At 37.7% G+C, this 25,539-nt stretch overlaps 1 protein-coding gene across 5 annotated transcripts in view; it reads left to right on the top strand.

The window, feature by feature from the left end:
- The window catches only part of ATAD2B (ATPase family AAA domain containing 2B), a 58,897-nt gene that overhangs the window by 14,715 nt on the left and 18,643 nt on the right, over positions 1–25,539 (top strand). For 3 of the 5 annotated variants that reach the window (XM_031066648.1, XM_031066646.1, XM_031066650.1), the window contains 10 exons: positions 431–521; positions 6,311–6,622; positions 10,221–10,353; positions 12,283–12,469; positions 13,137–13,322; positions 13,980–14,115; positions 14,427–14,623; positions 17,176–17,335; positions 20,458–20,580; positions 24,666–24,803. In XM_031066648.1, coding sequence (XP_030922508.1) covers positions 431–521; positions 6,311–6,622; positions 10,221–10,353; positions 12,283–12,469; positions 13,137–13,322; positions 13,980–14,115; positions 14,427–14,623; positions 17,176–17,335; positions 20,458–20,580; positions 24,666–24,803 — 1,663 coding nt within the window. The remainder of the gene's footprint in view (positions 1–430; positions 522–6,310; positions 6,623–10,220; positions 10,354–12,282; positions 12,470–13,136; positions 13,323–13,979; positions 14,116–14,426; positions 14,624–17,175; positions 17,336–20,457; positions 20,581–24,665; positions 24,804–25,539) is intronic. The other 2 variants (XM_031066649.1, XM_031066647.1) reach the window with 1 other exon arrangement.

The raw sequence follows: 25,539 nt of genomic DNA, 5'->3' as shown, positions 1-25,539 counted from the left end.
CTGAAATTCTTTTGGGATTCATGTGTATGTGCTGTGCTACTCAACCTATTAATTGGTGAGGCCTTTGACAGTAGAACCTGTTACTCATAGGTGCAGTAATTAAAAATGGAATCATAAAACTATGATAATTCCTAATAGAACATGAGTTTTGTTCAGTTCATTTATAATAATGTTGATCAAACAGAAATTAAAATGTGTAACTGGTGAAAAAAGTACTGCTTATATATGAAATTAAAAAGAAGGGAAAAGCTTTGTCCTTTGGAGTGCTAAGACTATGGAGTGCTAAGTTCTATTTTATATGTCTCAGTTACATACCAAAAGCAGGTAAAGTAACTATAGATTTACACAAATAAAGAATATTTTTTTATATGCTAGGGATTTGACTTGCTGGTTTTTTAATCTAATTTTTTAAATTATTTTTTTAAATCAGGCACGAAAGCACATTTTGCAAATTCATACCAGGGATTGGAACCCCAAATTGTCAGATCCTTTCTTAGGAGAACTGGCTGAAAAATGTGTTGGTGAGTATTTTGTTGTTAGTATTTTTACTGTAGAGTCTTTCTCTTCTGTGTAAAACTTTGAAGGTATGTTAAATGTATCAAGATTTCCTTATTTCTGCCTTTCTAAACTTCTGTACTTTGAACAATACTCTTTTTGTAGTAACAAGTATGTTTCTGTCTTACTGAAACACAAAATGAGTAGCTAGTAGTCATTTGAAAATACAACCACGTTTCCTTTCTGTGAGATCACTGTCCTTATATAAGATGCATACCCTTAAAGAGAAGCAAAATGAAGTTGGAATTGGAATCTTTAGGTAGACTTCCCATTAAATTGGTAAATTACAAAAGAGATAGGCAGACTTGTTTTTTTTTTTTCTGTCTACTTACTGAGAAAAAAGAATAGTACTTGTGTGTGTGGGGTTTTTGATTTTTGTTTGTTTTTTACTGACTGGCATGCTCTCCTCTGACATAAATCCAACAAACTAACCAGCCTTTCTAAAGATGAATTTTTTTTCCAGATTGCTAGCACAGAACAACCTCAAAGTGTAGACATAGGTAGGGGAGAAAAAAAGCACCGCAACATGAAAACATTAAATACACTTTTGGAGCTCACAAAGACCTGCTGTACTGAATGGAGGTTGGTTGTTCAAGATAAGCCTGCTGTTTAAATCTAATCAGAAACAAACCCAAATATTTGTATAGTGAATTTAACAGAGGAAATGACCCTAAAGCGCACACTACAATACCTTCTCAACAACTTGTCATGCAAAGATACATCCTCTGTAAGTCATCTGCTTGGACGAGCACTGAAGTTCTCAGACAAAGAACCGTCCAAATATCTGTGCTTTGGAATCCATCATCAGGGAATGTAAGAACTTTAAACTGAACATCAGCCCATTCAGTTAGCTGCAGTACATCCGAATTATCCTCTTCATCTGCAGGGACACCTCTCATGGAAGCAGCATCCCTCCGCTTTTGATGCACAAAGACCTCAACATCTTCTGGTGAGGAGAACACATAAAGTTTGCTGTCCAGCAAACTCCAGTTTAAGCTTTGCCGGGTATAACAGCACACAACAAACCCATTTCATGTAAATTCTGCTTGAATTGTGCAAAAGTGTGGTGCTGCTTAGTGGGAGAGAGGGGAATAGGTGGGAAAAAACCACAGATGTTTCTTTAAAAATTCAACATATTTTTTCATTGAGAACACAGTATTTTAAAATTTCAGACAATAGGGAAAGCCGCTTGTACATTTGACTGGAAGACATTCTTTGTGCTCCATAAAGCCTGTCAGTTCTGTGGAAGTCAGCTAACAAAAAGAAACACCCTTTTCTGTTTCCCTTGGCTTTCCTGCTCTCCAGCTACTGTACACTTGACAGTCTCCAGTCTGTATCTTGGAATTTAAGTGTTTCCATACATCCAAGATGAAAATCTTTGAAGTATTACAGAGTCTTTTCAAAACAGCTGAAGTAAGACTGGTCTCTCTTCTTCACCTTGAGAGTGCCTCATTGTTTCTGTATGTGAAATCTGCAACAAAGATTTGAACAGACTTTTCCAGATTCTTTGTGGCCATTACCAATGGGACTCATTGGCACACATATATGTCTGTGATGTGGTTTATACCAGTCTGATATTTCTCTTGTGCACAAGTTTTCTTTAAAAACAAACAAACAACCTTCCCCCCCAAAAAACAACGCCCCCTCTTCCCCAAGTAAAAGCTGCCTAGACTTGGCAGGCTTTTGGCACAGCATGGTTGATACCTCTCTCCAGTTCAGCGGACTTGGCAACACTTAACTCCAAGCTTTTAGATCCTAATGAAGAAAACTGCTGAAGTACTCCCAAAGCAAATGACTTTGGGGAAGCAGGTGTATGTGCAACTCAGAACTCCTTACGATCCAGGAGTGTAATTAGAAGGAAATTGGAAGGGAAAAGCCCCAGGACTTGCAAAAAATAGGTTATTTCCTGAGGACTGATTTTTGTCCCAGGTGTTATGGATTACAACCTTTTAGTGGATTTCTGTGTATGTGAGAATTAAAGACTCCACTTCCCTGAATGGCCTCATGACTGCAGTGTGTGTGAGACGAAGTGAAGCAGCTTGGGGAGAGCACAGCATTGCTCAGAAGACCGCACACTTCTTTCTGTCCTGTTCGTACTTTCAGTAAATACACATAATTACTATGTTTTTTCTCTTCACTGGAGATGGGTCCCAGATACTCTTAACTTTATAAATCCCATCTTATCTCTCGTGCTTATTCCCTTGTTTGGAATGGTAACTTTCTGTAGCTAGAGAGACTTACCTATAAACTCAGTCTTGCAGGAAACAAAACATACTAGCAACTGAAAAAGTGCTAATTCCTCCATCTGGCATTTTGCAGATGACTCTTTTTACAATGTAGTAAGGATTATTTAAATAGTGTTATTGAATAGAATTATAAAGAAACAAACTATTCTGCTGAAGATGCTTGTTAAAAATACTCTGTGCTTATTATTGCAGGAGTGTTTTGTGGCAAAATGATACCATTTAGATTTTTCATTCCCGTCCTCATGTAAAGATGGTGGGGAGATTTTGGCATTATCATTCCTGTGTTTCACAGTTCTTTAAAATAAACCTTGTAGTTATTTTTCATCTCTGTCATCTTGCTGAGTTGTTTGCTAACTCTCTTTCCCCTCAGTCATATTGAGAGTTTTGTAGGGAGTTGCACAACATGAAGTGGAGGAAGTGGTCAAAATTGTTCACCTAAATGCTTCACCCAGTTCAGTAGCACTTTGTTGTGGGGTTTAGGGTGGGTTTTAGGCAGAAGACATTTTAAAGATGGCACAATTTCTGCACAGTAGAGGTGGCTGGAAAATTTTGGTGATCAAAGTGCATTCTTTGGAAACCTACGGAGGAATCCACTTGTTTGCTGTCCTGCAGTTGTACTTCAGAAAGTTGTACTTCAGAAATGTTCAGCAGAGTTTAATGGTGCTGGGTAGAAGAAAATAGGCTACTTGACAGGAATCCTCATTTTGTTCTAAGTTGAGGTGTGCCGTTGGCAAATTGAACATCTTTCCTGAGATGCTTCAAAAATGGAAGAAAATGCACTGAACCCTGAGTTTATATTACAGCGTCAATTTGGGTAAAATCTGCATCAGGTTATTTATTGTTGGCATGATACATTTTATTTTGTTTTGACAATACTTCACTTATGTTTTTCTTCTGCTTAATCAGTGTGTATTTGCTTCTTAGCAATAAAAAGCTCTTTAATGTTTCTCAAGGTACAGGATTTTTGCAGTTTTCTTGTCACTGAAATGGATATACAGTATGCACAAGAGAGTCCCTCAAAAAGAGACACCAATTATTAGTCTTCAAATGTAATTGCTCCTGAGAAATGAGAGGTAGAAATGGAGACTAATTGTGTATCTGATCACCTGAGAATTTAATTTTAAAAATAGGCTACAGGCTATTATTTCCTAATTTTGCAATTCTTTGGAGATGTACAAGCGGTGATTAAAATGACTATTAGAAAGGGATGTTACAGCATTTGTTAATAGAAAAGTTGGGAAGGATCTGGATCCTGAGCTGCTGAATCTTTTCATAAAGATACTAAACTAGCTTCTGAGGTGACAGGCATTCAGGGTGCTGCCTATCTTCAATGCATCCTTGATTTGAGCTTTGGTTTAGTGCTTCCGTCACTCATTTTTTGTTTAATCTAGTGTGGTTTTTGGATGAGAAGTGGACCAATTTAAATGGGAACTTGATACCTGATACCTAAAGAACAATGCAAAATTCAGAACCCTGGTTTGGTTTCTCTGATGTACCAGTAGCTACTGTCTAATAGTTTCGTGTGGTTGGAGTGTGCCTGTATAGTTTTGATTCCATGTTAAATGGAAGTTAAAAAACCCTAAATACCATAACTTCAGTGCTGAAAACAATTAGTTGTCTATTGATTAATATAGTGGATATATCTGAACATATTTCAAATGTATTCTGTATTTATTTCAAGGTAGCTTGGGAATGTGAATTGCTACATATGTTTTAGGTAACAGTCATGGTGTGGACTCAACAAATTTATACAAGAGTAACTACTGACCTTTTTATAAAATTGCAAATCTTTGTTTAAAAATTGCAGGAATTATCCAATATTTATGGTGATTGTCCATCTGGGTTTATTTTTGTTTTTCTTTTTTTTTAAATTATTTTCACTTATATATAAGAAAGGTGCAGTTTGAAGTCTCATCCAATTTAAGTCACCTTTATAGCTGAAAAGTATGTATATTTTATTATTATCCCCCAAATTAATATGTCTGAAAGATGGAGATGGAAAAGTGTCTACAGTCCTCCATATTAATTGCTTCCTTTTTTATTTTTAAACAGTGTGTATGGAATCACCTTTGTTTCTTATTGCTGTATGGATCTTGTAAAAATATATGTGCCAGGAGCACTGACGGAACATCAGAGGCTAAAGAGAGAGAAGCAAGGCAGGCCTCAGTTCTGCAACCTGGTGCTGCCAAAAGACCAGTCATAGAATCACAGAATGTTTTGGGTTGGGAGGGGCCTTAAAGCTCAGCTCATTCCAATCCCTTGCCATGGACGGTGACACCTTTTACTATCCCACTTTGGACAGCCAGTTCAAGTGCCTTATAGTAAAGAATTTCTTCCTAATATCCAATCTAAATGTGCCCTCCTTGGTTTTAATACAAAAATGGAGTAGAAAAAAGGCAAGTAATGTAAGACTTCCTGAGGAGGAGGAAGTCTGGTAAAACAACAGCTGAATGAGAATAGTTTTAACTAAAGAATTGATTAATTACCTTCTATAAACACTTCATTACAAACCCATGAACTTTTATATGGCACTACCTCAGTGCAACACATTTTCCTATAGTGACTCTAATTCTCTAAATTACTTTTCTCACTGGAATATTGTTCTACAGTTTTTAAAAGATGGAGCTGTGGTGCCTCAAAATACAGAGGCATATTAATGTGTCTTGCTGAGAGAGATGGAAAAACTTGAAATCTAATTTCTAGCTCTGGGGAAAACCTAGAGCTAGAGACTGCAAAAGACTCAGAGGTATTAAGTCTCTCTGTATTTCATAATTATCAGATCTATGTTTTTCACTAATGATGATTAAGCAATTATAGGTAGCCACCTGTAGATACTTATGAAGATAGGCTAAATTAAAATTTTAATGCATTTTAATTTCTACCTTTGGTTATATTAGTAAAGTTATGAAACTCTTAAAAGTCTGAAACATTTCTCTTCATAGTAGGAGTTAACATTTTCCCAGGAATTCAGAGTAATGCTTTTTATAACAAGAGATTCTATCTCTTCCCTATTCTGCTCATGAAACATTTTTCTTTATACTGCTCATTTTCTCAACTGTAAAAGTTTAAAGTTGGTGATGTTCAATGTAACAAAATTACTTTGCTATTAAAGATTATATTCATGTGGAGGTATTAAAGGAAAAAAGGAGGAGAGGAACTAGCCTGTTAAAATTGCACACATACGTTAGACAATATTAAGGGAAAAGAAAGAGCAATAACAGACCTATAACCCAGGACTGGAAATACACTATATACCAAATGATATAGTGAAAATGGAGGTAATTTCAACTTCCATGTGGAATTAATTTCTTGGTATATCTTATAAACAAGTCTAATTTCTTGATATACAACACTGTTATCAGATTATGACCCGATGCCTTTTGTTAGATGCTTTGTGGACCTTGACAAATAAATATTCCTGATTTGTTTTTAGTTGGATGCGTGTTTGCTGCAGGTGTGGCACAGCAGTGCTGCTTCACGGAAGGTGTTTGTGTTTCTGTGTGCACTAGGGTACTGTGGAGCCGACATAAAAGCACTTTGCACTGAGGCTGCCTTGATTGCCCTGAGACGTCGCTACCCCCAGATCTACATGAGCAGCCAGAAGCTGCAGCTGGACGTTTCCTCGGTGGTTCTGAGCGCGCAGGATTTCTACCACGCCATGCAGAACATCGTGCCGGCCTCCCAGCGTGCCGTCACCTCCTCGGGCCACGCGCTGTCCCCCGTCATCCGGCCGCTCCTGGAGCGCACCTTCAGCAAGCTCCTCGAGGTCTTGCACAAAGTGTTCCCCCATGCTGAGTTCAGCCAGGCTGACAAAAGTGAAGGTATGTGGGGTGGGTTTTTTTTGCAAATGCTGTTTCAATTTGCAAGGATTTCAGCTTCTCCGCCTAGCCTTAAGTCTGGTGTGTATTTCCTTCGGTGTTGTTAGGTTGTAAGTACTATTTGCTTGGATGTTGCATAATTATTTTTGCTGATTCCAAGTTGTAGAATCTAATGACCTGACCTATACAGAGCAAGATCCCATAGGTGTGAGGGCCATCCAGAAAAAGAACTCACAAGTCATTTGCAATTTAAATACAAGAAATGTTGGGCATAATTAAAGGTCAGAACAAAAAAAAAAAGGTGAGACAATGTTGCTGAGTGTCAACAATGGTTAGCTATCCCAAGTCCTTTGCTTGCTGGTGGTGCAGAAGCTTCGGGGGGCTCACAGCTCAGCATCTTAGTAACTGAGCCTATGTAATGGTCATGTGCCGATTTTAGAAGAAAGTCCTGAGTCTTCCATGTCCTTGAACTGGCCTGGTCCGCTCCTGATCCTCCAAGCTGATTCTGTCAGCTTAGCAAGTAGAGAACTATTTGCTGTTTTGTCAGGTTGGCTTTTTTTGCTGAATTAGTGAGTAAAATCAACTCACTAAGGGGTCGGGGAATGCCAGACACCTGCTGCAGTGGGAGCAGTGTGGGTGCACCAAGGAGGCGGGGAATAAGAAGGACTGTGACCGACTGCTGGCAATGAGTCAATAGGTTCTGGGGTTTTTCTACCCAGCTCTTCTCTGAGACATACTTTAATAGTTACTGTGGTCATTTCTTGGAAGTTAAATGTTGAACAAGATACCTTGGGTTTGAGATCTGTTTATTCTGATATAGTCTACTGTTCTTATCTAGGATCATTCTTACCCCCCGCTCTATAAACTGTCCTTGGGGTTGTGCGTGATTGACTTGAAAACATCCCAGTCATAAAGCAAATCTGTGACAGCCATGATTTTCCTCTCATTCCTGTTCCAGGGCACGCTTTCAGCCTGCAGCCCAGGCAGCTTAAGCTGATCCTTGTGCTGGCTGCTGCAGTTCTCCAGCCCAGCTGTGCATTTTTATTCTATCTTTCCGCTTGCTTGAGTACTTCAGGTCCTTTGTTAAACCATTTTAGCCAGAAAACTCATCCAAAAATGATGTATTTATGTGTTTTCTGCTGACTGTGGGGTATCTGGAGGTTTTAACAAGTGTTGGAGTTGGCCAGAGATGGGCCCTGGGAGCATGTGGTAGTTGGTAGAGGGAAATGAGCTGGCTTGCAGCTGCAGTTAGATCCTATTGGGCTTCTTCAGCTGAAAGTTATTTATGATGCTTAGGTCTCTGTGTACTGCTAACCTGTTAGTTGCGCCCAATTTAGAAATGGTCAGTCTTGTTGAAGAATTGGTTAAGTTCACAATATTTTCTTTGGTTATATTTTTTGCATTCCTATTTATTATTGCTCATTACTGCTAACAAATTGAGTTTGGAAACTTAAGTTGATTTAAATAGTAGTTTTACTAGATCATTGGCTGCTATGGGTACTTTTAAATGTTTGTAGATAATTGATTTTGAAGATGCATGAACTGAGTTTTCTTTTAACATTTAGTTTTTTCTTACCCCCTTAAGTCCAAGAAAATATGGAATAACAAGCTTTAAGCTTTGTTAAAACCAGAAAAATCCACTTTCAGGTACAATGATTATACATAAATGTAGATTATACAATAGGGCTTCAAATGTTCTTGAATTCAAAGTCAAATATATAGAACATGCTTACAGCTGTACTTACAATCTGCACATCAGGTTTTCTGCATTTCACTAAAAATTCTGCTTTCTTGTAATTCAGTGAGTCAGATGCTCGAGCAGAGAATGTCACAGAAACTTGGGATTAAAAGATGGGCTACCTTTTAAAATAATTACGTATTTTAGGGAGAGAAAGCTGTGTCCAGTGCATGAGCATAGGACTGTGCCTGCATTTGGTATTCTGGAAATTCTGTCCATTTTAGGGACTGTCTGTTTTAGTGAGCCCAGAGATAGAAGGCCTATGTCCAGTTGATTTGGAGGTCTCCATCCTTAGCTTTAACTAAATATCCAGCAGCTTCTGTGCCATGTTTTCTTACTCTGGATTAGCTTTTGGCCACTGCTTGCTCTGCAAGCCTTTTTCATCTTTGCTCCCGAGGAATGATTGTCAGGTGTGTGACTGCATCACATCCTCATCCCATGGCAGCAGAATATCATTCCTCCCCAGCCTACTCTGAATTCAGTTTCTTACATCTCACAGCCAGCTAAGGGAACCTTTGTTGTCTCTTAACAATTTTTCCTGGAATACTGGGACAGTTTTTCCTGTGGCTTAGATGGCATCTCCATCTGACACTTAACACTACCTTGAAGGTGATTCCTTTGTCCCATGGTGGTTGTCTGATCATGGTGATGTGGCCAGACCTGTGCCATTGCCTCATGAAAATCCAACAAGTTATGCAGTGGTTTGGGTATTTGAGAATAATACTTGGATCTCTCTGTATTTCACACTTTCATTTCACAGCAATCCCTTTTCTTAAGTGGCTGTGGCCAACATGAGCTGCTGTTGGGATGTCTGAGGGTTGTCCTGGGCAGTAGTGTGCTGCAGTGACTCTGGGCTGCTCTCAGGAATGCTGCCCATCCACTGCAGAGCATTTTCTTGCTCTGCAGTGCTCCTGCTGTACAGCTGAGTGGCTGTGGCCGTTTTCATCCCATCACTGCAGACTTCCTTCCGTGTGGAAATGAGAACGAGTGCCATGGCATAGGGCAAAAACAACTCAGCTCCTTTCCTGGGGCAAATAAGATCTTGCAGCAGTTCTTTCCTATGATCAAATCACACCAGGTAACTTTTAATCCCATTGCAGCTCTGGGAGCTAATGTACATGATTTTCAGCTGTTACCTGGTTGTTCTGTTTTAGTGCCATATTAGTATTTTTGCAGCTTTTTGTCTCTGCAGTGTGTCTTGTGAATATGAGTCCTTGAAGTTTTTATTTTTTAAGGTCTGTATAGAAAGTACTTCAGCTGATTGTACTAGTATATTAGCAAGAGAATTAAAATAGGTAAAGGTATAGTATATGAACATGGAATGCATTGAACTGATTTTGATAAAAAGTAATTTGATACTCTTCAGCAGATTATCATAGGGTGGAAAGCAATTCTTCATAAACATACATTGTCTAGGTAGTCATGCTGAGAATAATTTTAGAAGAAGTGTACCTATGAGAATTTGGACACTTGGAACAAATAAATAATTACAAAATTCTATGTAGTCTGAGGAATTACAAATTTTATAGCTTCATCCTTGAAAAAACCTCTAGCTGTGAAATAAACCCAAAGGAAGCATTTTATAACAAGTTAAACTTTTTTGTATTTGAGAAGTTGTTTAGCTTGATTGTTTTAAAAAAATTGTAATTATGATTAAACTTCTACAGTATTTAATTTGTTTTGGTTTTTGAACTAATAAGTACTTATTATTCTGAAGGCTGATACTTAGACAGTTTTAACTAATTTCTTCTACATTTGAGGATTTATTATAATTGACACAAAGAAAATTGTAATATCTTGTCTTGTTTGTTGTACTTGTACTTAGAAGTGATAAAGTTCTAATTAATACATCTCTTGGAACAGATGTACCAAGTCTAATATTAGATGATAGTGAAGATGAGAATGCTTCATCAATTTTTGAGACGAGCTGTCACTCAGGATCACCAAAGAAACAGTCATCAGCTGCTGTACATAAACCCTACCTTCATTTTACAATGTGAGTGTTTCTCTAAATGCATATAATTAGATAGATAAACCCAAGAGATTCTTACATCAGCAGAGCTAAAAAAGTTGTTCTTTTTCTTTGGGGTGGCAGTGGTGTTCTGTAATGGAAACATGTACGTGCACAGACAGGAGTTTTAGATGTGGGGGTATTCTTGGGAAAGGCCACATCCTACACACTGGAATCACAAATGTTTTTCAATATGTAGGTTAAGAGTAAAAAGGCTAACAGCAATTTTCAATTTTAACAAACTACTTTGATTTGAAGGATTAAGAACTGAAAAGAGATATATGTAGAAATATTTTGGAGGGGTTGTGTGCTTTTTCTTGGTTTAAAGTATGGTTGAGCTTCTGTGTATGCAGCTGTTTGGAAGCGTCATGTATAATGATTGTATTCAGCATTTCTAATGTGCTTTTTTCATTGTTTTTCATAGAAAGTTTCAGGAAAACAGGAATTTAGAAACTATGTGTGAAATTTGGATGAGTGTTTCCTGTATAAATTTGACTTGCTACAGTAATTAACAATAATTAACATTTCTTGATTTTGTGTTAAGAATATTTTTAGACTACTTTATGTGATAGTTTCTGCAGGGAGTTTGCTGAATAAAGAAAGTGAACTTAGAAAAACTGTTCATTAGTGGCACTGCTTAGTAGAGCCATCTTGTGGAAAACTGCTAAATTTTTTGTGCTAAATAATAATGCCACAACAGAATTTGTGGATATCTAAGCTTAAAAATAAGGATTAAAGTCCAAAAAGTTGGAGGGACATAGTTAAGTATTCTAATGCCAAATTTAAGCTTTTGTTGCAAGGTTGGGAAGGGGAAAGCCAAACCCAAAACAACAGTATATATTTGTATGGATGTGTGTCTTTAAATAAAAGAATTTCAAGACTGTGTTTATTTTTGCAAAGTATGTAAGCCTCTCTCAGTCTGTTTTCTGAGCATTTCTGATTGTTACCTGTGTGTGTAACCACCACCACCAGAACTGAAAGCCAAAGGTCAACAATGTTCATTGCTGTCCCAAAATGTTTAACATGAAGTAATACCAGCAAGTCTTGTTCAACTGCCTGAGTTCACTGATGGGCAGATAGAAATGCCTTAATGAGACAAAATGCAAATTAAGCAAAAACTTTCTGGTTTTATAATCAGTTTTCTATAAATGGAAAAGACTTTTAATGGAAAAACTTAATACATTTTTCTTCATGTATCATTTGTCCGTAAAACTAGGCAAAAACACCCAAGAGAAAGAAACAAACACGAAATCTCAAAACTCCTTCTATGGGCTTAGAGTTGCTTCCCAACAACAAAAAACAAAAAAATAAGTTTACCTTTGCAGTTTTTCTTTGAAGTCTTCCTTCTGTTCAGAAGTCTACTGACTAGAAGTGTACAAATAGGCTAAAATACACAATGCATAGTGATGTTATTCAACCCTACTTCAGGTCCTTTCCTTAAATAAGGAAACTATTGAAATGTTCATTGGTTCTTGAAAATCTTGGGCAGCACTTAAGGGATAAAAGGATTGACCTGGGATTCCTGAGGCTACTGAAGAGATATGTTAGTAGTTAGGACTGAACTGGAATGATTAAATTGCTGTCTTTACTGGATGTTCAATAAGTCTTTTTATATGATCAAGGAATTAGTTTTAAATAAACTGGTTATAATGAAAATTGTAATGAATTTAATATATGCATAGCTTCCCACAGATGAGTTTGAATTAAATGGTTGTGAAGCCAAAGATAAGAGAAATCTTGAGGTATTGGCACCTGAAGCAGTATTCAAGGGTAGTCAGGTTAGTTGATCTTTTAGGCTGTTGTAGGAAGCTATTACCCGTTACTGAAAGTCTTATGGATTCTAAATTATCTCCTATATATCCATCTGTTGATAATACTGGTGTGTTAATTGGCTGTTTTACTGTTCTGTTGCAGGTCAGCTTATCACCAGCCAACCTCTTACAGACCCAGATTACTGCTTTCCGGGGAAAGAGGTTCAGGTCAGACTTCGCACCTTGCTCCAGCACTATTGCACACCCTGGAAAAATTCTCTGTACACAGGCTGGACCTGCCAGCCCTGTATTCAGTCAGTGCCAAAACACCTGAAGAGTCATGTGCACAGGTGAGATTTCAGATTCCCTTCTAATGAGTCAATTATGTAATTCTGGTTGTATCAATATAAAGGCAGCCAGCTGGAATGTGACGTAAAGTCCAGGTTTTCATAGGCTCCTTCTGTTTTCCTGTTTAAAGTAAAGAGGTCTGTAGAGGGTGATGGAAAACTCTCCAGCGACTAGTGAATGTAATTACATTTTTAACCTGCCCCCTCATCACATACCTAGTGCTAAGTAAGTTTAATCTGGATATTCAGTGCCTGATACTCATTTTATTCACTTTTGTATGGATTGGTGTGCTGTGGTTCTAGATTAATTTGCTTAGTTTTAAATGTTTTACATTTCCGACTAGCTTTTGGTGAATATTGCATGAATTGCAAAACAGTTTAATTTTCATCTTGATTGTTCAGTCATAGCAAGTTTTTAAAACATACATATTTTTAAAACAAAGTAGTTGCTTTGTAGTCTCCCTGGCACATTGACATAAAATAATTGAATTCTGTAGCTAAGAGTCACAAACCCTTGTTTAAAAAGTCTAGGTAATTCTCTTCTGCTGGAACATTTGTCTATAAAATACCACAAATATGAATCATTCTCTAATGTGCAAGAACTTTGTTACTCACAACTGCTGGTAACAATTAGTTCCTTAGTTGAAATACAACTGTTTCTTTTAATTAGATCTTTCGTGAAGCTCGAAGAACAGTACCAAGTATAGTTTACATGCCTCATATTGGTGATTGGTGGGAAGCTGTCAGTGAAACTGTGAGAGCTACTTTCCTAACTTTGCTGCAAGATATACCATCTTTCTCACCTATATTTCTACTGTCTACCTCTGAGTCCATGTTTAGTGATTTGCCTGAAGAGGTAAGTTTGTCATGGAAGGAGGCATTTATAGGGGGTTCTGTGCTCTTCTGAATGTTTTAATAATGTAAAATAATTTTGTTCTGTAGTGACTTTCTAACTTAATTTAAAATATGTCAGACATAAAATGTAATAATTACTGAATGTTAGTAATTTTCCTTATTGAGGGATGTATGTCCGTATTACTCATTTTCATAAGCTCCATGCCACTCTGCTGAGAAGACAAAATTGTTCATTATGCCAGTTGTTCTTTTTGACAAATGACTCCACTATAATTAAATGCAGATTTAGTTTAAAGGCCTGACCTTGAACGTTACATTTTCTGAGGCTCTGGATAGGAGGAGGATTCCTGGTTTTTCTCCTTAACATTTTCTGTGATTTTTTTTTCTCCCTTTTTGCTCTCCTGTTACTGCAGTGTTGGCCATTGTTAGGATCATGGGATACTGCAAGTTTCATTACTATAGAAAATTCATTGAGAATTACAAGTGTTTATTTTCCCTTTGCTGTGAACACAGCTTTAGGTAGAGTTTACCGTCTCCTGTCCTGTGGCTGATTAGGAAAAGTTTGTTACTAGTATTACAATATGGTCATTATTCACGTATTTTTCAGTGGGGGCTCATTCTTCTTACGGCTTTTTTTTTCTTTTTTTTTTTTTTTTAGCTGAAATGTATTTTCAGAATCCAGTATGAAGAGGTTTTTTATATTCAAAGACCGAGTGAAGAAGACAGATTGCGATTTTTCAAAGGCTTAATCCTTGATGAGGCAGCAATGCCTCCACCAAGAAGGAAACAGGCTGGTAAACTAAGTTACAGTAAAACCAATAATAATGTGATCCTAATGTTTTATTTTGTGTTACTTTCCTTTTTAAAGAGGTGTGGGTAATTAACAGTTAGTTTAATTACCATGTGACAGCATTAATCAGCACCCAGAATAAATTTCATAGTTGCAGTTGACAGTTGTTGAGGATGGAGAGCTGTGGGGTCAAGGATGCAGTGATAGACCCATGATGCATATTGAATACATATATTGAAATTTGGAGTGGCATCATGCGAAGAGCCGCCGTACTGTTGACGTTTCCACTGTCTGATTTCTGGTTCTTTTCCCTAGCTCTTCGTGCCCTGGAAGTTCTTCCTCTCGCCCTGCCGTGTCCTGCCCGGGAGCTGTCGGAGGCGGAGAAGCAGCGGATGGAGGACCAGGAGGAGAACACCCTGCGGGAGCTGCGCCTGTTTCTCAGGGATGTCACCAAGAGGCTGGCCACAGACAAACGCTTTAACATCTTCAGCAAACCGGTGGATATTGAAGAGGTCTTGTTTCAGTAATGTGCAAACAATGAAATTGAAAATACTAGAAAAACAACGCAAATTTAAAAAAGGAAATGGTTAAATTAATTAGAAAAATAGATGTTTGATCCATGATCTTTCCAATCTAAGATTTTTAGCTGGTGGTACAGTCACAGCCTCATCATCCATGCTGCAAGAATTTGAAACATGTTCTATTGTCAATGGCCTTTGGAAAAACGTTGTGCATTCCTGTCCATTTTATAAATGAAATGAGCATTTTAAAATGCCAACACTCCTATCCTTGCCAGTGTTTCTGAAATACTTGAAACCATAAATATAATTCTTTAATGAAAGCTTTTACAGCATTGTAATCATAGACATGATAATATTGGGAAAGTGATCTGTGTTCTGTAATGCATTCAGCGTTAATAGTGTTGTTGCATAATTTCAGCAGTAATGCTTGTGGATGCCATTAATCACAGATGGTAGCACATTACAGGACATTAACTGGTCGATTATGGACTGTACACACCTAACTGATGAGACAGTTCGATCTGCAGATCTGTTTTTAGGGGCTGCTGTATGAATAGGATTGTGTTTGGTCTGACTTTGAGATCAGATGCTGGCCCCTTGCAAGCTTTGCGGGCTTAGTAACTAAAAAGAAATCCCTAATTGCTTCTGAAGAGAGAAGCATCTCTTTTGAAAGACATTAAAAGGTGCATATGGGCATCAGAAGACCAGCATTGTAAAAAGCAGATTTGGAGTGTAAATTCCTTGCAGGATGGAGCAAGGATCTTTTATGGGCTGATGCAGTCCTGTCGTAATTTGAGTTTTCCATAGTGTTCCATAGCTGACTGGTTTTGAAAGCCTGGTCAGCTGTTTAATGTGGCAACCTACAGTATGAGCATGGTCTCAGCAGTACCTTGGTTTAATTTCTCTTGTGAAACTGGGAGGTCCATTATTGTAGAAACTCTTCATACTTGTAGTGAAGGTAGTTCCTTTCTGTCAAGAATTTATGGTCTAAACTTATATGAATAAAGGCACATAGAGAAAGAATAAGTAACTGTCCATGTTCTGTAGATGAAGAGAATAAAAATGTGAATTTATTATTTGAAGACTTGCCAGAACCCTGCTAATATATCACAGCACCAGAAATCAAATGTAATCCTTTTTGTCCCACCTGCTGCATTTAAGCACAGGACTAGCCTTTCTTTTTCTACAACAGCTTGTCTGCTTGACTTCCTTAAAAAATGTGTTAGGTTTATTTCACTCCTACTTGCATTGCAGAGAATGCTGCTGTGTGATAAGTCAAGAATTTCCCTGACTAAAGCAGCAGCAATATTTACAGCTTCCAGTGAAGATTTTCTGATGCTGTGCTAACAAGAAAAGGAAGCCTGTGGCTTAGCTTTCCAATCCTTGAACCAGATACTATAATGTTTCCATAAAGGGAGACAAAAAGAGAATTTTTGCCATTTTCATTTGTCAATATCAATTTCAATGTCTGTATTTAAGGAATTAGGTGACACATTGCTGTCCACTGAAGTAATGCATTAATGTTATAATATATATCTATATCTATATATATATAGAGAGAGAGATGTAATATATAATGTTGTAATATATATCTGCAGGCACTATATTAAAAAAAAATCTTATAGAGCCATTATGGCTTGACCTGAATCTGTATTTAACTCCTAAGTGCTGTGACAGTGACTGTCATATCTGGATGATTTCAAAAGAAAAAAATGCAGTACTGTTTTAGAGGCTGCCAGTGTGTTTAATTAAATGTAATCTAAATCACACTGAAACATTGATACATTTTTTTTTTCTGTGAAGTTAATAAAAAATTTATTGATTTTTTGGGTGAACTTCATCACAGCAGCTGTGCTGATGCATTTGGCTATTGAGGCTGAGACCCTTATGGTATCATGAATTATGTTAAACACTTTTTAGTGTGCTCCACTGGTTGCTGAATCTCCAGTTAAGATCTAAGCTCATAGTGAACCGTGACACAAAGCTTTTTCTTTAGATTGTCCTTCTGTACAGCCAGTCTAACATCTGAAATCAATAAAACCTGACTTTTCTTTGTTTAACAAGTGATTGAAGAAACTATTTAATAGAAGGTATTTAAAAGCTGATAATTTGGCTGTTAAGTTTAATGAGAACTTTACCTACAAAATGAAAAAAAAAAAGAGCTTCCCTAATATTTCCTAGGGCTTCAAGTTAGACTGATAGGTTTTGCCTTTTTAGTTCCATGACAGTGTTATAGCACCATAAAAATCTATAACTAAATTAGTCTAAAATGAAAAATGCATTTACATTAAGTTGTACTGCTTCAAAAATACTGTTTAATTAATTTTGAAAGATAAATTGGTGAGCTCCTGAAGGAAAAGCAGATTTGGAAGTCTTATGTTTTTAGCCTGATAAAACTTCAATTTTTAACATGAATTTGCTTAGAAATCAAGATGTTTAGTTAATGTCTTAGAGCTAAGCATGTGGAATGAATCCAAGTATAAAGATGTGATTGTCAGTATTCAATAGGTCCTGTGTCATTTCTGTGTGCTGTTTGTTTATAGGTTTCAGATTACCTTGAGGTTATCAAAGAGCCAATGGACTTATCAACAGTAATAACCAAAATTGATAAACACAACTACTTAACAGCCAAGGATTTTCTAACAGACATTGACCTGATCTGCAGCAATGCATTGGAGTACAATCCAGACAAAGATCCTGGAGGTAAGAGCCTACTTCTTTTTGGCCTACCTAGACCTGAAAGCCTGGTACTTAATTCCATATTCTGTTGCTATTCAGGCATTGAGATAAGCTGCATGCTTTGTGATAATTAGGATAAGCAAGTCCTAAGGGTCTGTGCTTTTAGTATTCCAAGGCATGGAGTGCACTGGGGACATTAGAAGAGCAGGAAAACTGTAGCATTCAGAGCTGTTTTCTAATAAATTATGTTTCATAGTTTCCTTTCAAATTTGATAGCTCCATTTGGGTGTCTAGATTTTAATAGGCAACAAAACCCCACCATAATTTGGAGAGCTCTGTAGAGAATCCACACGCAATCTGGCAGTGGTCTGCTGTATTTCCATGTCAGCTTAGAACATGAAATTCATACACAGAAATCAAAATCTACATATTTGGGGATAGAAGTAAGACAGGATAAATCACCAGGCAAGGAAGTGAGTTGCAGCTGATTGGGAGAGATTAGACAGTATTGTCTTGACAAAGTGTGATGGGATGCTTTCAATTAAAAAGGAATTTGTAGACTGAAATGCATGTAAAAGCTGTTCACACTCCAAACCAAAGATAGAAGACCTTGTGTGTGCTCTTTGCTAGGGCTGCCTTACAGTGCATATTGCCAAAAGAAAGCCTTTCAGCTGGCAGCTTCAAGAGTCATCAACACAAAGCACCCTTTTAATATAGAGTTCTGCTTAATATATGTGATACTTGGAGATCAGGGTCCATCTACAAAGGTAGTCGAATATGTTAGAAAGTTTTTCATGACATCTTGTGAAATTGCTTTAGCAGGTTAAAGCCTGATTTTTCTGTATTTTTCTTCTCAAATTTTTGGTTTTCTGTGTCTCATGTGTGGACCAGATACAGTATAGTCTGCTCTACTGTACAGTCTGCTATAGATTGCCTTTTGAACCCAGTTCATATTTGTAGAAGATTAACTTTATTTCTTCAGTTTATGATGCACTATTTTCTTTCAACTGGAAAAGTCCATTTATTTTGTATTCTTGATAACACACTTTTGAGGACTTCTAATTTGCAGTTGATGTGAACTAATTAAAGCCCTTGATGGGCACTTGGCATTCAGAGTTTATCTGAAGAGAACCTGTTTAGGGATATTTTAATTTTCCTTGCTTTTAGAACTGAACTGGGAGAAATGGATCTGGCTCTTTCTAGGCTCAGTTTTGGATAGGAGGTAATGAAAAATGGTTCTGTCCTCTGCTGTTAACCACAGACCATCTGTTGCTCTTCTGGCATGCAGAATTTTTTGGACTGTTGTGTGAACACACCTGAAACAGTACATTATGGCTGTTCAGAGGAAGCATTCCATGCATTCAGATGCATTCATTAAATGACTATTAACCTATAAATGTTCACATTCTTTAAAGCTGGACGTACATGCTTGCTTGTGCTTGCAGAAGACTCATACTGTACCTGCTTTTGTCCTGTTAAGTTGGAAAAGCAGAGGGATGACCAGACTGGCTGATTTTATCTGCAGTCTGGATATCAAAAACTGGCTGCTTGGGGATTTTTTTTCCCAGTACTTTGCTATAAAATTTCAGACAGGTTTTGTAGTGAGAGAGGTTGGGGTTTTCTTGCTCCATTGTTTGACTGGGAAATGTTTTTGAAGGCCTGGGAACATAACCACTGTATGTTGGACATGAGTGTTTGCCTCACTGAAGCACTGTCTGGGGGAGAACCTTGCCCAGCACAGGGTTAGAGGAATTTAGTGGTTCAAACACCCGAATTTGATTCCTTTTTATTTCTCTCCCCTCCCATCCCTTCCTCCTTTGCAAGGGCTTCTTAAACTTTATTATCTGACCAAAACTTTGAAGTTTATTATTTCAGAATTACATCTGGTACTAATGCAGTGTGGGGTTTTTTGTGATCATAAAACATAATGCTTCACAAATATATGGGCAAAACCTTCCAACATTCAGTAGATTTAATGTGCAGTAGTTTTCCCCAGAAAATGTTCCACTCTTTTGAGCTAGATACTGGATAGTCTCTTTCACTCAACAGTTTTTCCAGCTGTAAAACCTGCTGTTTCTAGAATTACAGATATTGTGAAATAAGTATTTAGTGATATTCTTAATTGTTGTCTGTAAAGATTATTAAAACATTAAATCTGCTGGTTGTAGATTATGTTCTAGACATTAATGTTGATGGTTGCTGTTGAAGTACCTGCAACAGCTGGAAAAAGTAATTCAGTATGGATGGATTGACAAATTAAATATGTTTGTACTGAAGTCAAACAATGACTGTTGTAGATTTCATTGAAAAGCTATGTTCTAGATGTCAATTTTCTCTGCATATGGGCTTAGTTATTAAGTTATGATTACTTTTCAAATTTCAGTGGTGGAATAATTTGTTTTGTGTGTTTCAAAGGCAGGGGAACTTGTCTGGTTTTTCCTGAGTTTCATTTAGGCTTCCAGTGTGGGCAATTTGTTCTGTTCCCCAAATAAGCCTGAAAATGTAGCACACTCGAGGCTTGTTTCTTGCCCTTTTTTTAAAAAAATGAATTTAAATGAGAAATGGCTATTCAATGTAAGGAATAAAATAATGTGTTTTAGCACAATTTTGATCAGTTGTTAAATAATAATTAAGCAATAATTTCAGGTTAAAGAAAAAAACAACAGGGAAGGAATGTAAGTGAGCGAGGTCTACCTTACAGATGCAGATGATGTCCAGTGTGATTTTCCAGGCAGTATAACTGTGACTATTTCTAGACCCCAGGGGGTAAATTAATTCTTGGACAAGTCTCCTGTTACTTTGTGACTCTTTGCACTCTGCTCCATTATACTGTGTAGATCTGCCTCTGGAAACGGGCTATACCTTATGGCAAGTTGATTTAGGTGTGTTCATCATTCACTGTTTCCATTTGTTTATAGTTGCCACTGTGGATTAAAGTACCAGTTTATACTTCTATATCTTTTCAGTAGCTAGGTTGTGATTTTTGAGTGTGCTGTGATATTGATAAATCTGCATTTTCAGACATCTGTAATTTATCCCAGTTACTTCTGTTTGTATCAGTGTTATAATATGCAATACAAACCAACATAGAAATGCTAAGGAATTTTTGTAATTGTGATAGAAAAGTGTGCTGTCCTGTTTTCTAGATAAAATAATTAGACACAGGGCGTGTACTTTGAAGGACACTGCTCATGCTATCATTGCTGCTGAACTGGATCCAGAATTTAATAAGATGTGTGAAGAAATCAAGGAAGCAAGAAGAAAAAGAGGTATGTTTAACTTCAGTTATCATAACACAACGCACATAGAGACCCTCTACAGACAGGTAGGAATGGGCTCATGTTCACAAGCCCTGGACCTTGTGGGGGGCTTCAGCCACACCAGTATGTGTTGAAAGGAAAACACAGAGGGCAGAAGCAATTCAGGAGGTTTCTAGAATGAGTAGAGGACAAGTCATAGAGGAACCACCAAGAAGAGATGCTGTGCTACACTTTGTTCTCACCAACAAGGAGGGACTGGTGTGGAATGTGAACCTCAAGAGCATCTGGGCTGCACTGACCGTGAAGTGGAGGGGTTTGAGATCCTAAGGGCAGCAAGAGGCATGCACAGCAAAGTTCAGTACCTTGGGCTAAAGGAGAGCAGGGTTCAGCCTGTTCAGGGATCTCCTTGGTAGAGTACCATGGGATAAAGCCCTGGAGGGAAGAGGGGCCCAGAACAGCTGGTTAATACTCAAGGACTGCTTCCTCCAAACTCGGGAGTGATGTTTCCCAAAAAAGAGGAGGTTAGGTGAACACATTAAGAGGCCTGTGTGGATGAACAAATTGATGGTGGATGAACTTAAACAGAAAAGGAAGGCCTGCAGAGAGTGGAAACAGAGAAAGGTAGCCTGGGAAAACTACGGAGGAATTGAGCAGACAGGGATTAAGTTAGGAAAGCTAAAGCCCTGAGAGAATTCAACCTGGCCAGGGACAAGGGCAACAAGAAAAGCTTCTGTACATATATAGGATAGAATTTAGAGATCTCCATACAAAAATTTAAATTTAATATGAAATAAAGAATGCATGTCAGATTCAGACAGTGCAGGTTAAAGAATGACTGACCTTGAAACCTCCATCAATTTTGTGAACTTCTCCCTGTTTTGTGAACTGAACTGATAGGACGCCATCATCCTTTCCAGAAGAAGGATGCATTGCCTACTATTACAGACCGTACTACAGAACCTGGTGAACAAGTAAATGCTAGGGTTGCAATGCTAACTTCTGATGTTGACGTGGTGGAACCAGAGCTGTGTTCTGAAAGTACCTGTAGTACAGTCTAATAAGAGTTATGGTAAGGGAGAGCAGCCTTCAAACCACTGGACTTTAGTTCACCTTGGCATATGTACAAGTGTCGTTCTGGAGGTAACGTATTGATTTTTTTGATTAAGAAACAGCCCTTGCAAGTCTGTGTACAGCTTCTAAAGTGACCAGGAAAAGTTATCAAAAGTCCAAACATATTCCTGGTGTGGCAGCCGTGATCAGTTTACATTAAAAGAGTATACCTCCGTGGAAAAGTTTTAAACTTTTGAAAGTTGAAAAAGGTTGAAAATCACTGAACTATAACATTAGAGCAAAATTTCATGCTGATTTAGGGATCACTGATTTCAATAATTCCAGCTTTACCTTGGCAAGTTGTTTCCTGCTTTGGTATAAAGCTCCATTATTTGATTTCTAGGTTGAATTGGCTGGTCTTACCTTTCAGCTGCTGATTCTTGAAATACTTCTGTTGGTAGATTGAAGACCCTTTATTAATAATCTTCTTTGAACTATGCAAGTATCTATAGGCTTTCTCTCCTTCAGATTAAAACAGATAGAATTCTTTGTATTTTCCTATTCAGTCATGCGTGTTTTTGTCTAATTTTGTGCAAGCTTCCAATGTGTGTCTTGAATTGTGGATAAATGAACCAATTGTAATTCACTGTGACTGTAAAACAGAGCTAATATAATGCCTTCATTTCTCCTCTGTACTTTTCTATTAGAACTACAAGAATATTCACAATTCTGGCCACAGCATCATGCTGTGAGCTGTGCTCAGTTAATTATCCAAGTCCCCATGACTGTTAAAGGTTATTGCTTCCGAGGTTAAAGTAAATGTTTGTAAGAGCTCTTTGTTGCAGAGAATGACTCTATGGCTTGTAGTCTTTTCTTGCAAGTTTGCAAGAACTGGAATGCTGCCCTCCTTTTTGTGGCAGTGGCCCAGTAATAGATATTTCTGGAGACAAAACCTGCAAACTCTGTTGAAAGAAGGGCAGTGTCTTAAGTCATATTTAAGGCTGATGGTATCATGCAGTGAACTTGTTAAATCAGAAAAAGCAGGTACCGTTGGTGTGAGAGGGCCTTGAGGTACAGGTAAATGATAAGCAGCACCAGTTTGTGGGACAAAACAACTCACAGACAGGAATGAGCAGGATTCAAAGTGGATTCAGTACACTGGCATGGAAACTGTTACAGTGTCACAGGTACCTCCAGGTGACACTTGAGGATGCTTGTGCTTCTGGACCACACTTGGTGGTTTCAATGACAGCTGAGCTCTGCAGTCGGTCCAGCTGTAGAACGTGCAAGGCTGGGATCACTGACTGGGTTAGCAAGGAGTGCTAACCAAAGCAAGCCCAAAAGACTTGGAATGCATGGAAAAAGCTGTGTTAGATGAACTGTTTATGGACAGAGGAAAATGTATCAAGCTCCTGAGGTCTGAGGAAGCCTTGTGCTGGAAGGCAGTCACAGGGATCAGGAGTTGTGTCAAAAGATTATAGTGGTACAGAGCACCCAAATGGTGACACTTCAGGAATGTCACCAGTGTCTTGGCACAGGTCATTGTAGTGGATGGAGAGGATGTGGATGCTGATCAGTTCTGCCATTATTCTCATTTTGCTCTAAAGAACAGCCTCAGCAAGACAGCAGATCAGGACAATCCCAGTGCATCTGCTTGTCTAGACTTTGACATGTACCCTGTTTCAGAGCAGTTTGGGCAAGGGATGAAAAAAGCTAAAAAGCTTCATATCCATTTTCTTCACAATTTTGTCAGCAAGTTACTTAGCAATCTTTTGTAGTTGTAAAATGGAAAGTATTTTCCACATGGCTTTTTTGGTGGGTGTGGTTGTGGTGATTGTCTTTGATTTTGGGGGTTTTTTTCCTTTTGTTTTTGTTTTTTGTTCATTTTGTTTTGTTTTCCACACATCTGCCATTTTTACTTAGTACTCTGACTGGTGACCAGTCACAAAAGTACTGCACATAAACTGTACAATAAAATCAGTATGTAGAAGTCAAACTAGAATTTCTTGTTCCTCTGTTACTGAAATAAGGTGCTGTTGTTGAAAGATGTTAAACCTAAGGACAGCAAGTTTTAAGTTGGTAAATAAGAGCAAACTATCTATATCCTAGACTATTGAAATTTGCAACTACTTGTGGAAACCAGCTAATTAAAAAGGTAGAAGTAATAGTTGTTTTGAGTAATGAAATATGTTTGATATGCAGTTTAAAATTTTTATAATAGTACCGAGAAACCTATGCTGTAATTATTAATTGTGAGATGAGAGATTCTGTGTGAATCTTTTAATTTCTGCATCCATCAGTTTTGGAGCTTATTTTCAGCTCTTGATCTGGTGTCTATTAGAGATGTGGTAATAACATTTTGAGGACCATTTTAGTGGATGGATAGGAAATTTTGGTTCACAAATACAGAACTTCAGACATTCATTTATGTCTTTAAAATGTGCTTAACCAGTATGAAAGTTTGCTTTTTAGAATTTAATTACAAAACCTATGAAGCAGTAGAAGCTGTGAGATGAAGTTACATTACAGGAAGCAAACCACGCTTTTTGTTAAAAGCAGAATTGCATTTTCTTAATTTAAGAGCTCATATTGACTCTGAAATGGATCCATTTTACATAATATAGATCACAGTGACAATACAAGGTTCTTATTCAGATACTCTTTTTGATATGGCATACAATGCCATTATGAATTGCCGCTTACTTTAAAACTGTTTAAAATAAGGAAAAGATTGAAATGGTCAGTAAGAATTTGCTTGTAGAGGAAATATGAATAGAAGGGTCAATCTTTGGGGACCCAAAGACTTTGAGAGGCAGTCACATTTTTCTAATCCATCAGAGCTGACAGTTTAAGACCATGCAACCAGTACGCTGTTTTGTCAGCAGAAACCAAATATTCTTGATGCAAATCTTTATTTTGAATGTCCAGCTAAACATTAATGGATGTATTCCTATTGCAGTATGGTGTTCCAGGTTTCTTCTTTGATTCAGTAGATTCCTGCAGCTTGGTTTATTTATATAGGTGTGGTTGTCTTTTGCATGCAGGCTTCTCAGTGCCAGCAGAACAGGTAAATCCTCATGGTTCCACTGTACGGAAAACAGAAGCCAGAGTTGAAGAAGCATTTCGGAGCAAGCAAAAACCCACCATGGCTGTGTGGCCCAACTCTGCAAATAAATGTGCTTGTAAGTACCTTGGGTGACAACTGTGCAAAATTAGAGGTCCTTTCAATGCCAGACATTGGAAATGTGTCTCTACTGCTGCTTACTGATTATTTCCAGAAGTAATTTTAGGCATGAAACACGTGGAGCTAAGAAATGCTCTTTCTAGGAGTACATAAAATCCCTGCCCAAGAAGTTGTAAAGAAGCAGGATTTCTGGTTTTGTGATAAAGAATAATTCTTTTTCTAATGCAGCATGAGTATTTTGCATTTTTTGTTGTAAAACACTTTTCAGTATAAGACAACTCGGATCCAAGAACACTTTTCAGTGGTTTGATGAGTTTTCAGGTTTGTTTACTCTGTGTATTAGCAGGTAAATACCTCTACACTGCTTAATAGTTTCTCACCTGCACTGCATTGAATTCCTGCCTTGAATACATTCAGCGTCATGCTGAAAGCTAGAGAGGAGATTGCAAATTTAACTGTATTTTCCTTTATGGCAATGGTTTTCAACAGTCAGTAACCATTACTGGAGGATGTTAAGATATACTTCCCGGAGCCTACTGAATTAATCCAGTTAAGTGATCAGAATCTCTAGGATTGTGAGGTGTTATTGGGTAATCAGAGGCACTGCTAATTATTTTCAAGAGGTAAGTTGATTAGAACAGGTGAATACATAGCAGATATTTTCATTATAAAGCAAATAAGGACTATGAGAGACAGTTAGTATGGGGGTATACTGATGGTTGCACCTGGCTTTC

Source organism: Geospiza fortis, unplaced genomic scaffold (assembly GCF_000277835.1).
Source record: "Geospiza fortis unplaced genomic scaffold, GeoFor_1.0 scaffold98, whole genome shotgun sequence".
NCBI classification, from domain to species: domain Eukaryota; kingdom Metazoa; phylum Chordata; class Aves; order Passeriformes; family Thraupidae; genus Geospiza; species Geospiza fortis.
The sequence above is the reverse complement of the archived record's forward strand: the minus strand, read 5'-3'. Positions and strand labels throughout refer to the sequence as shown.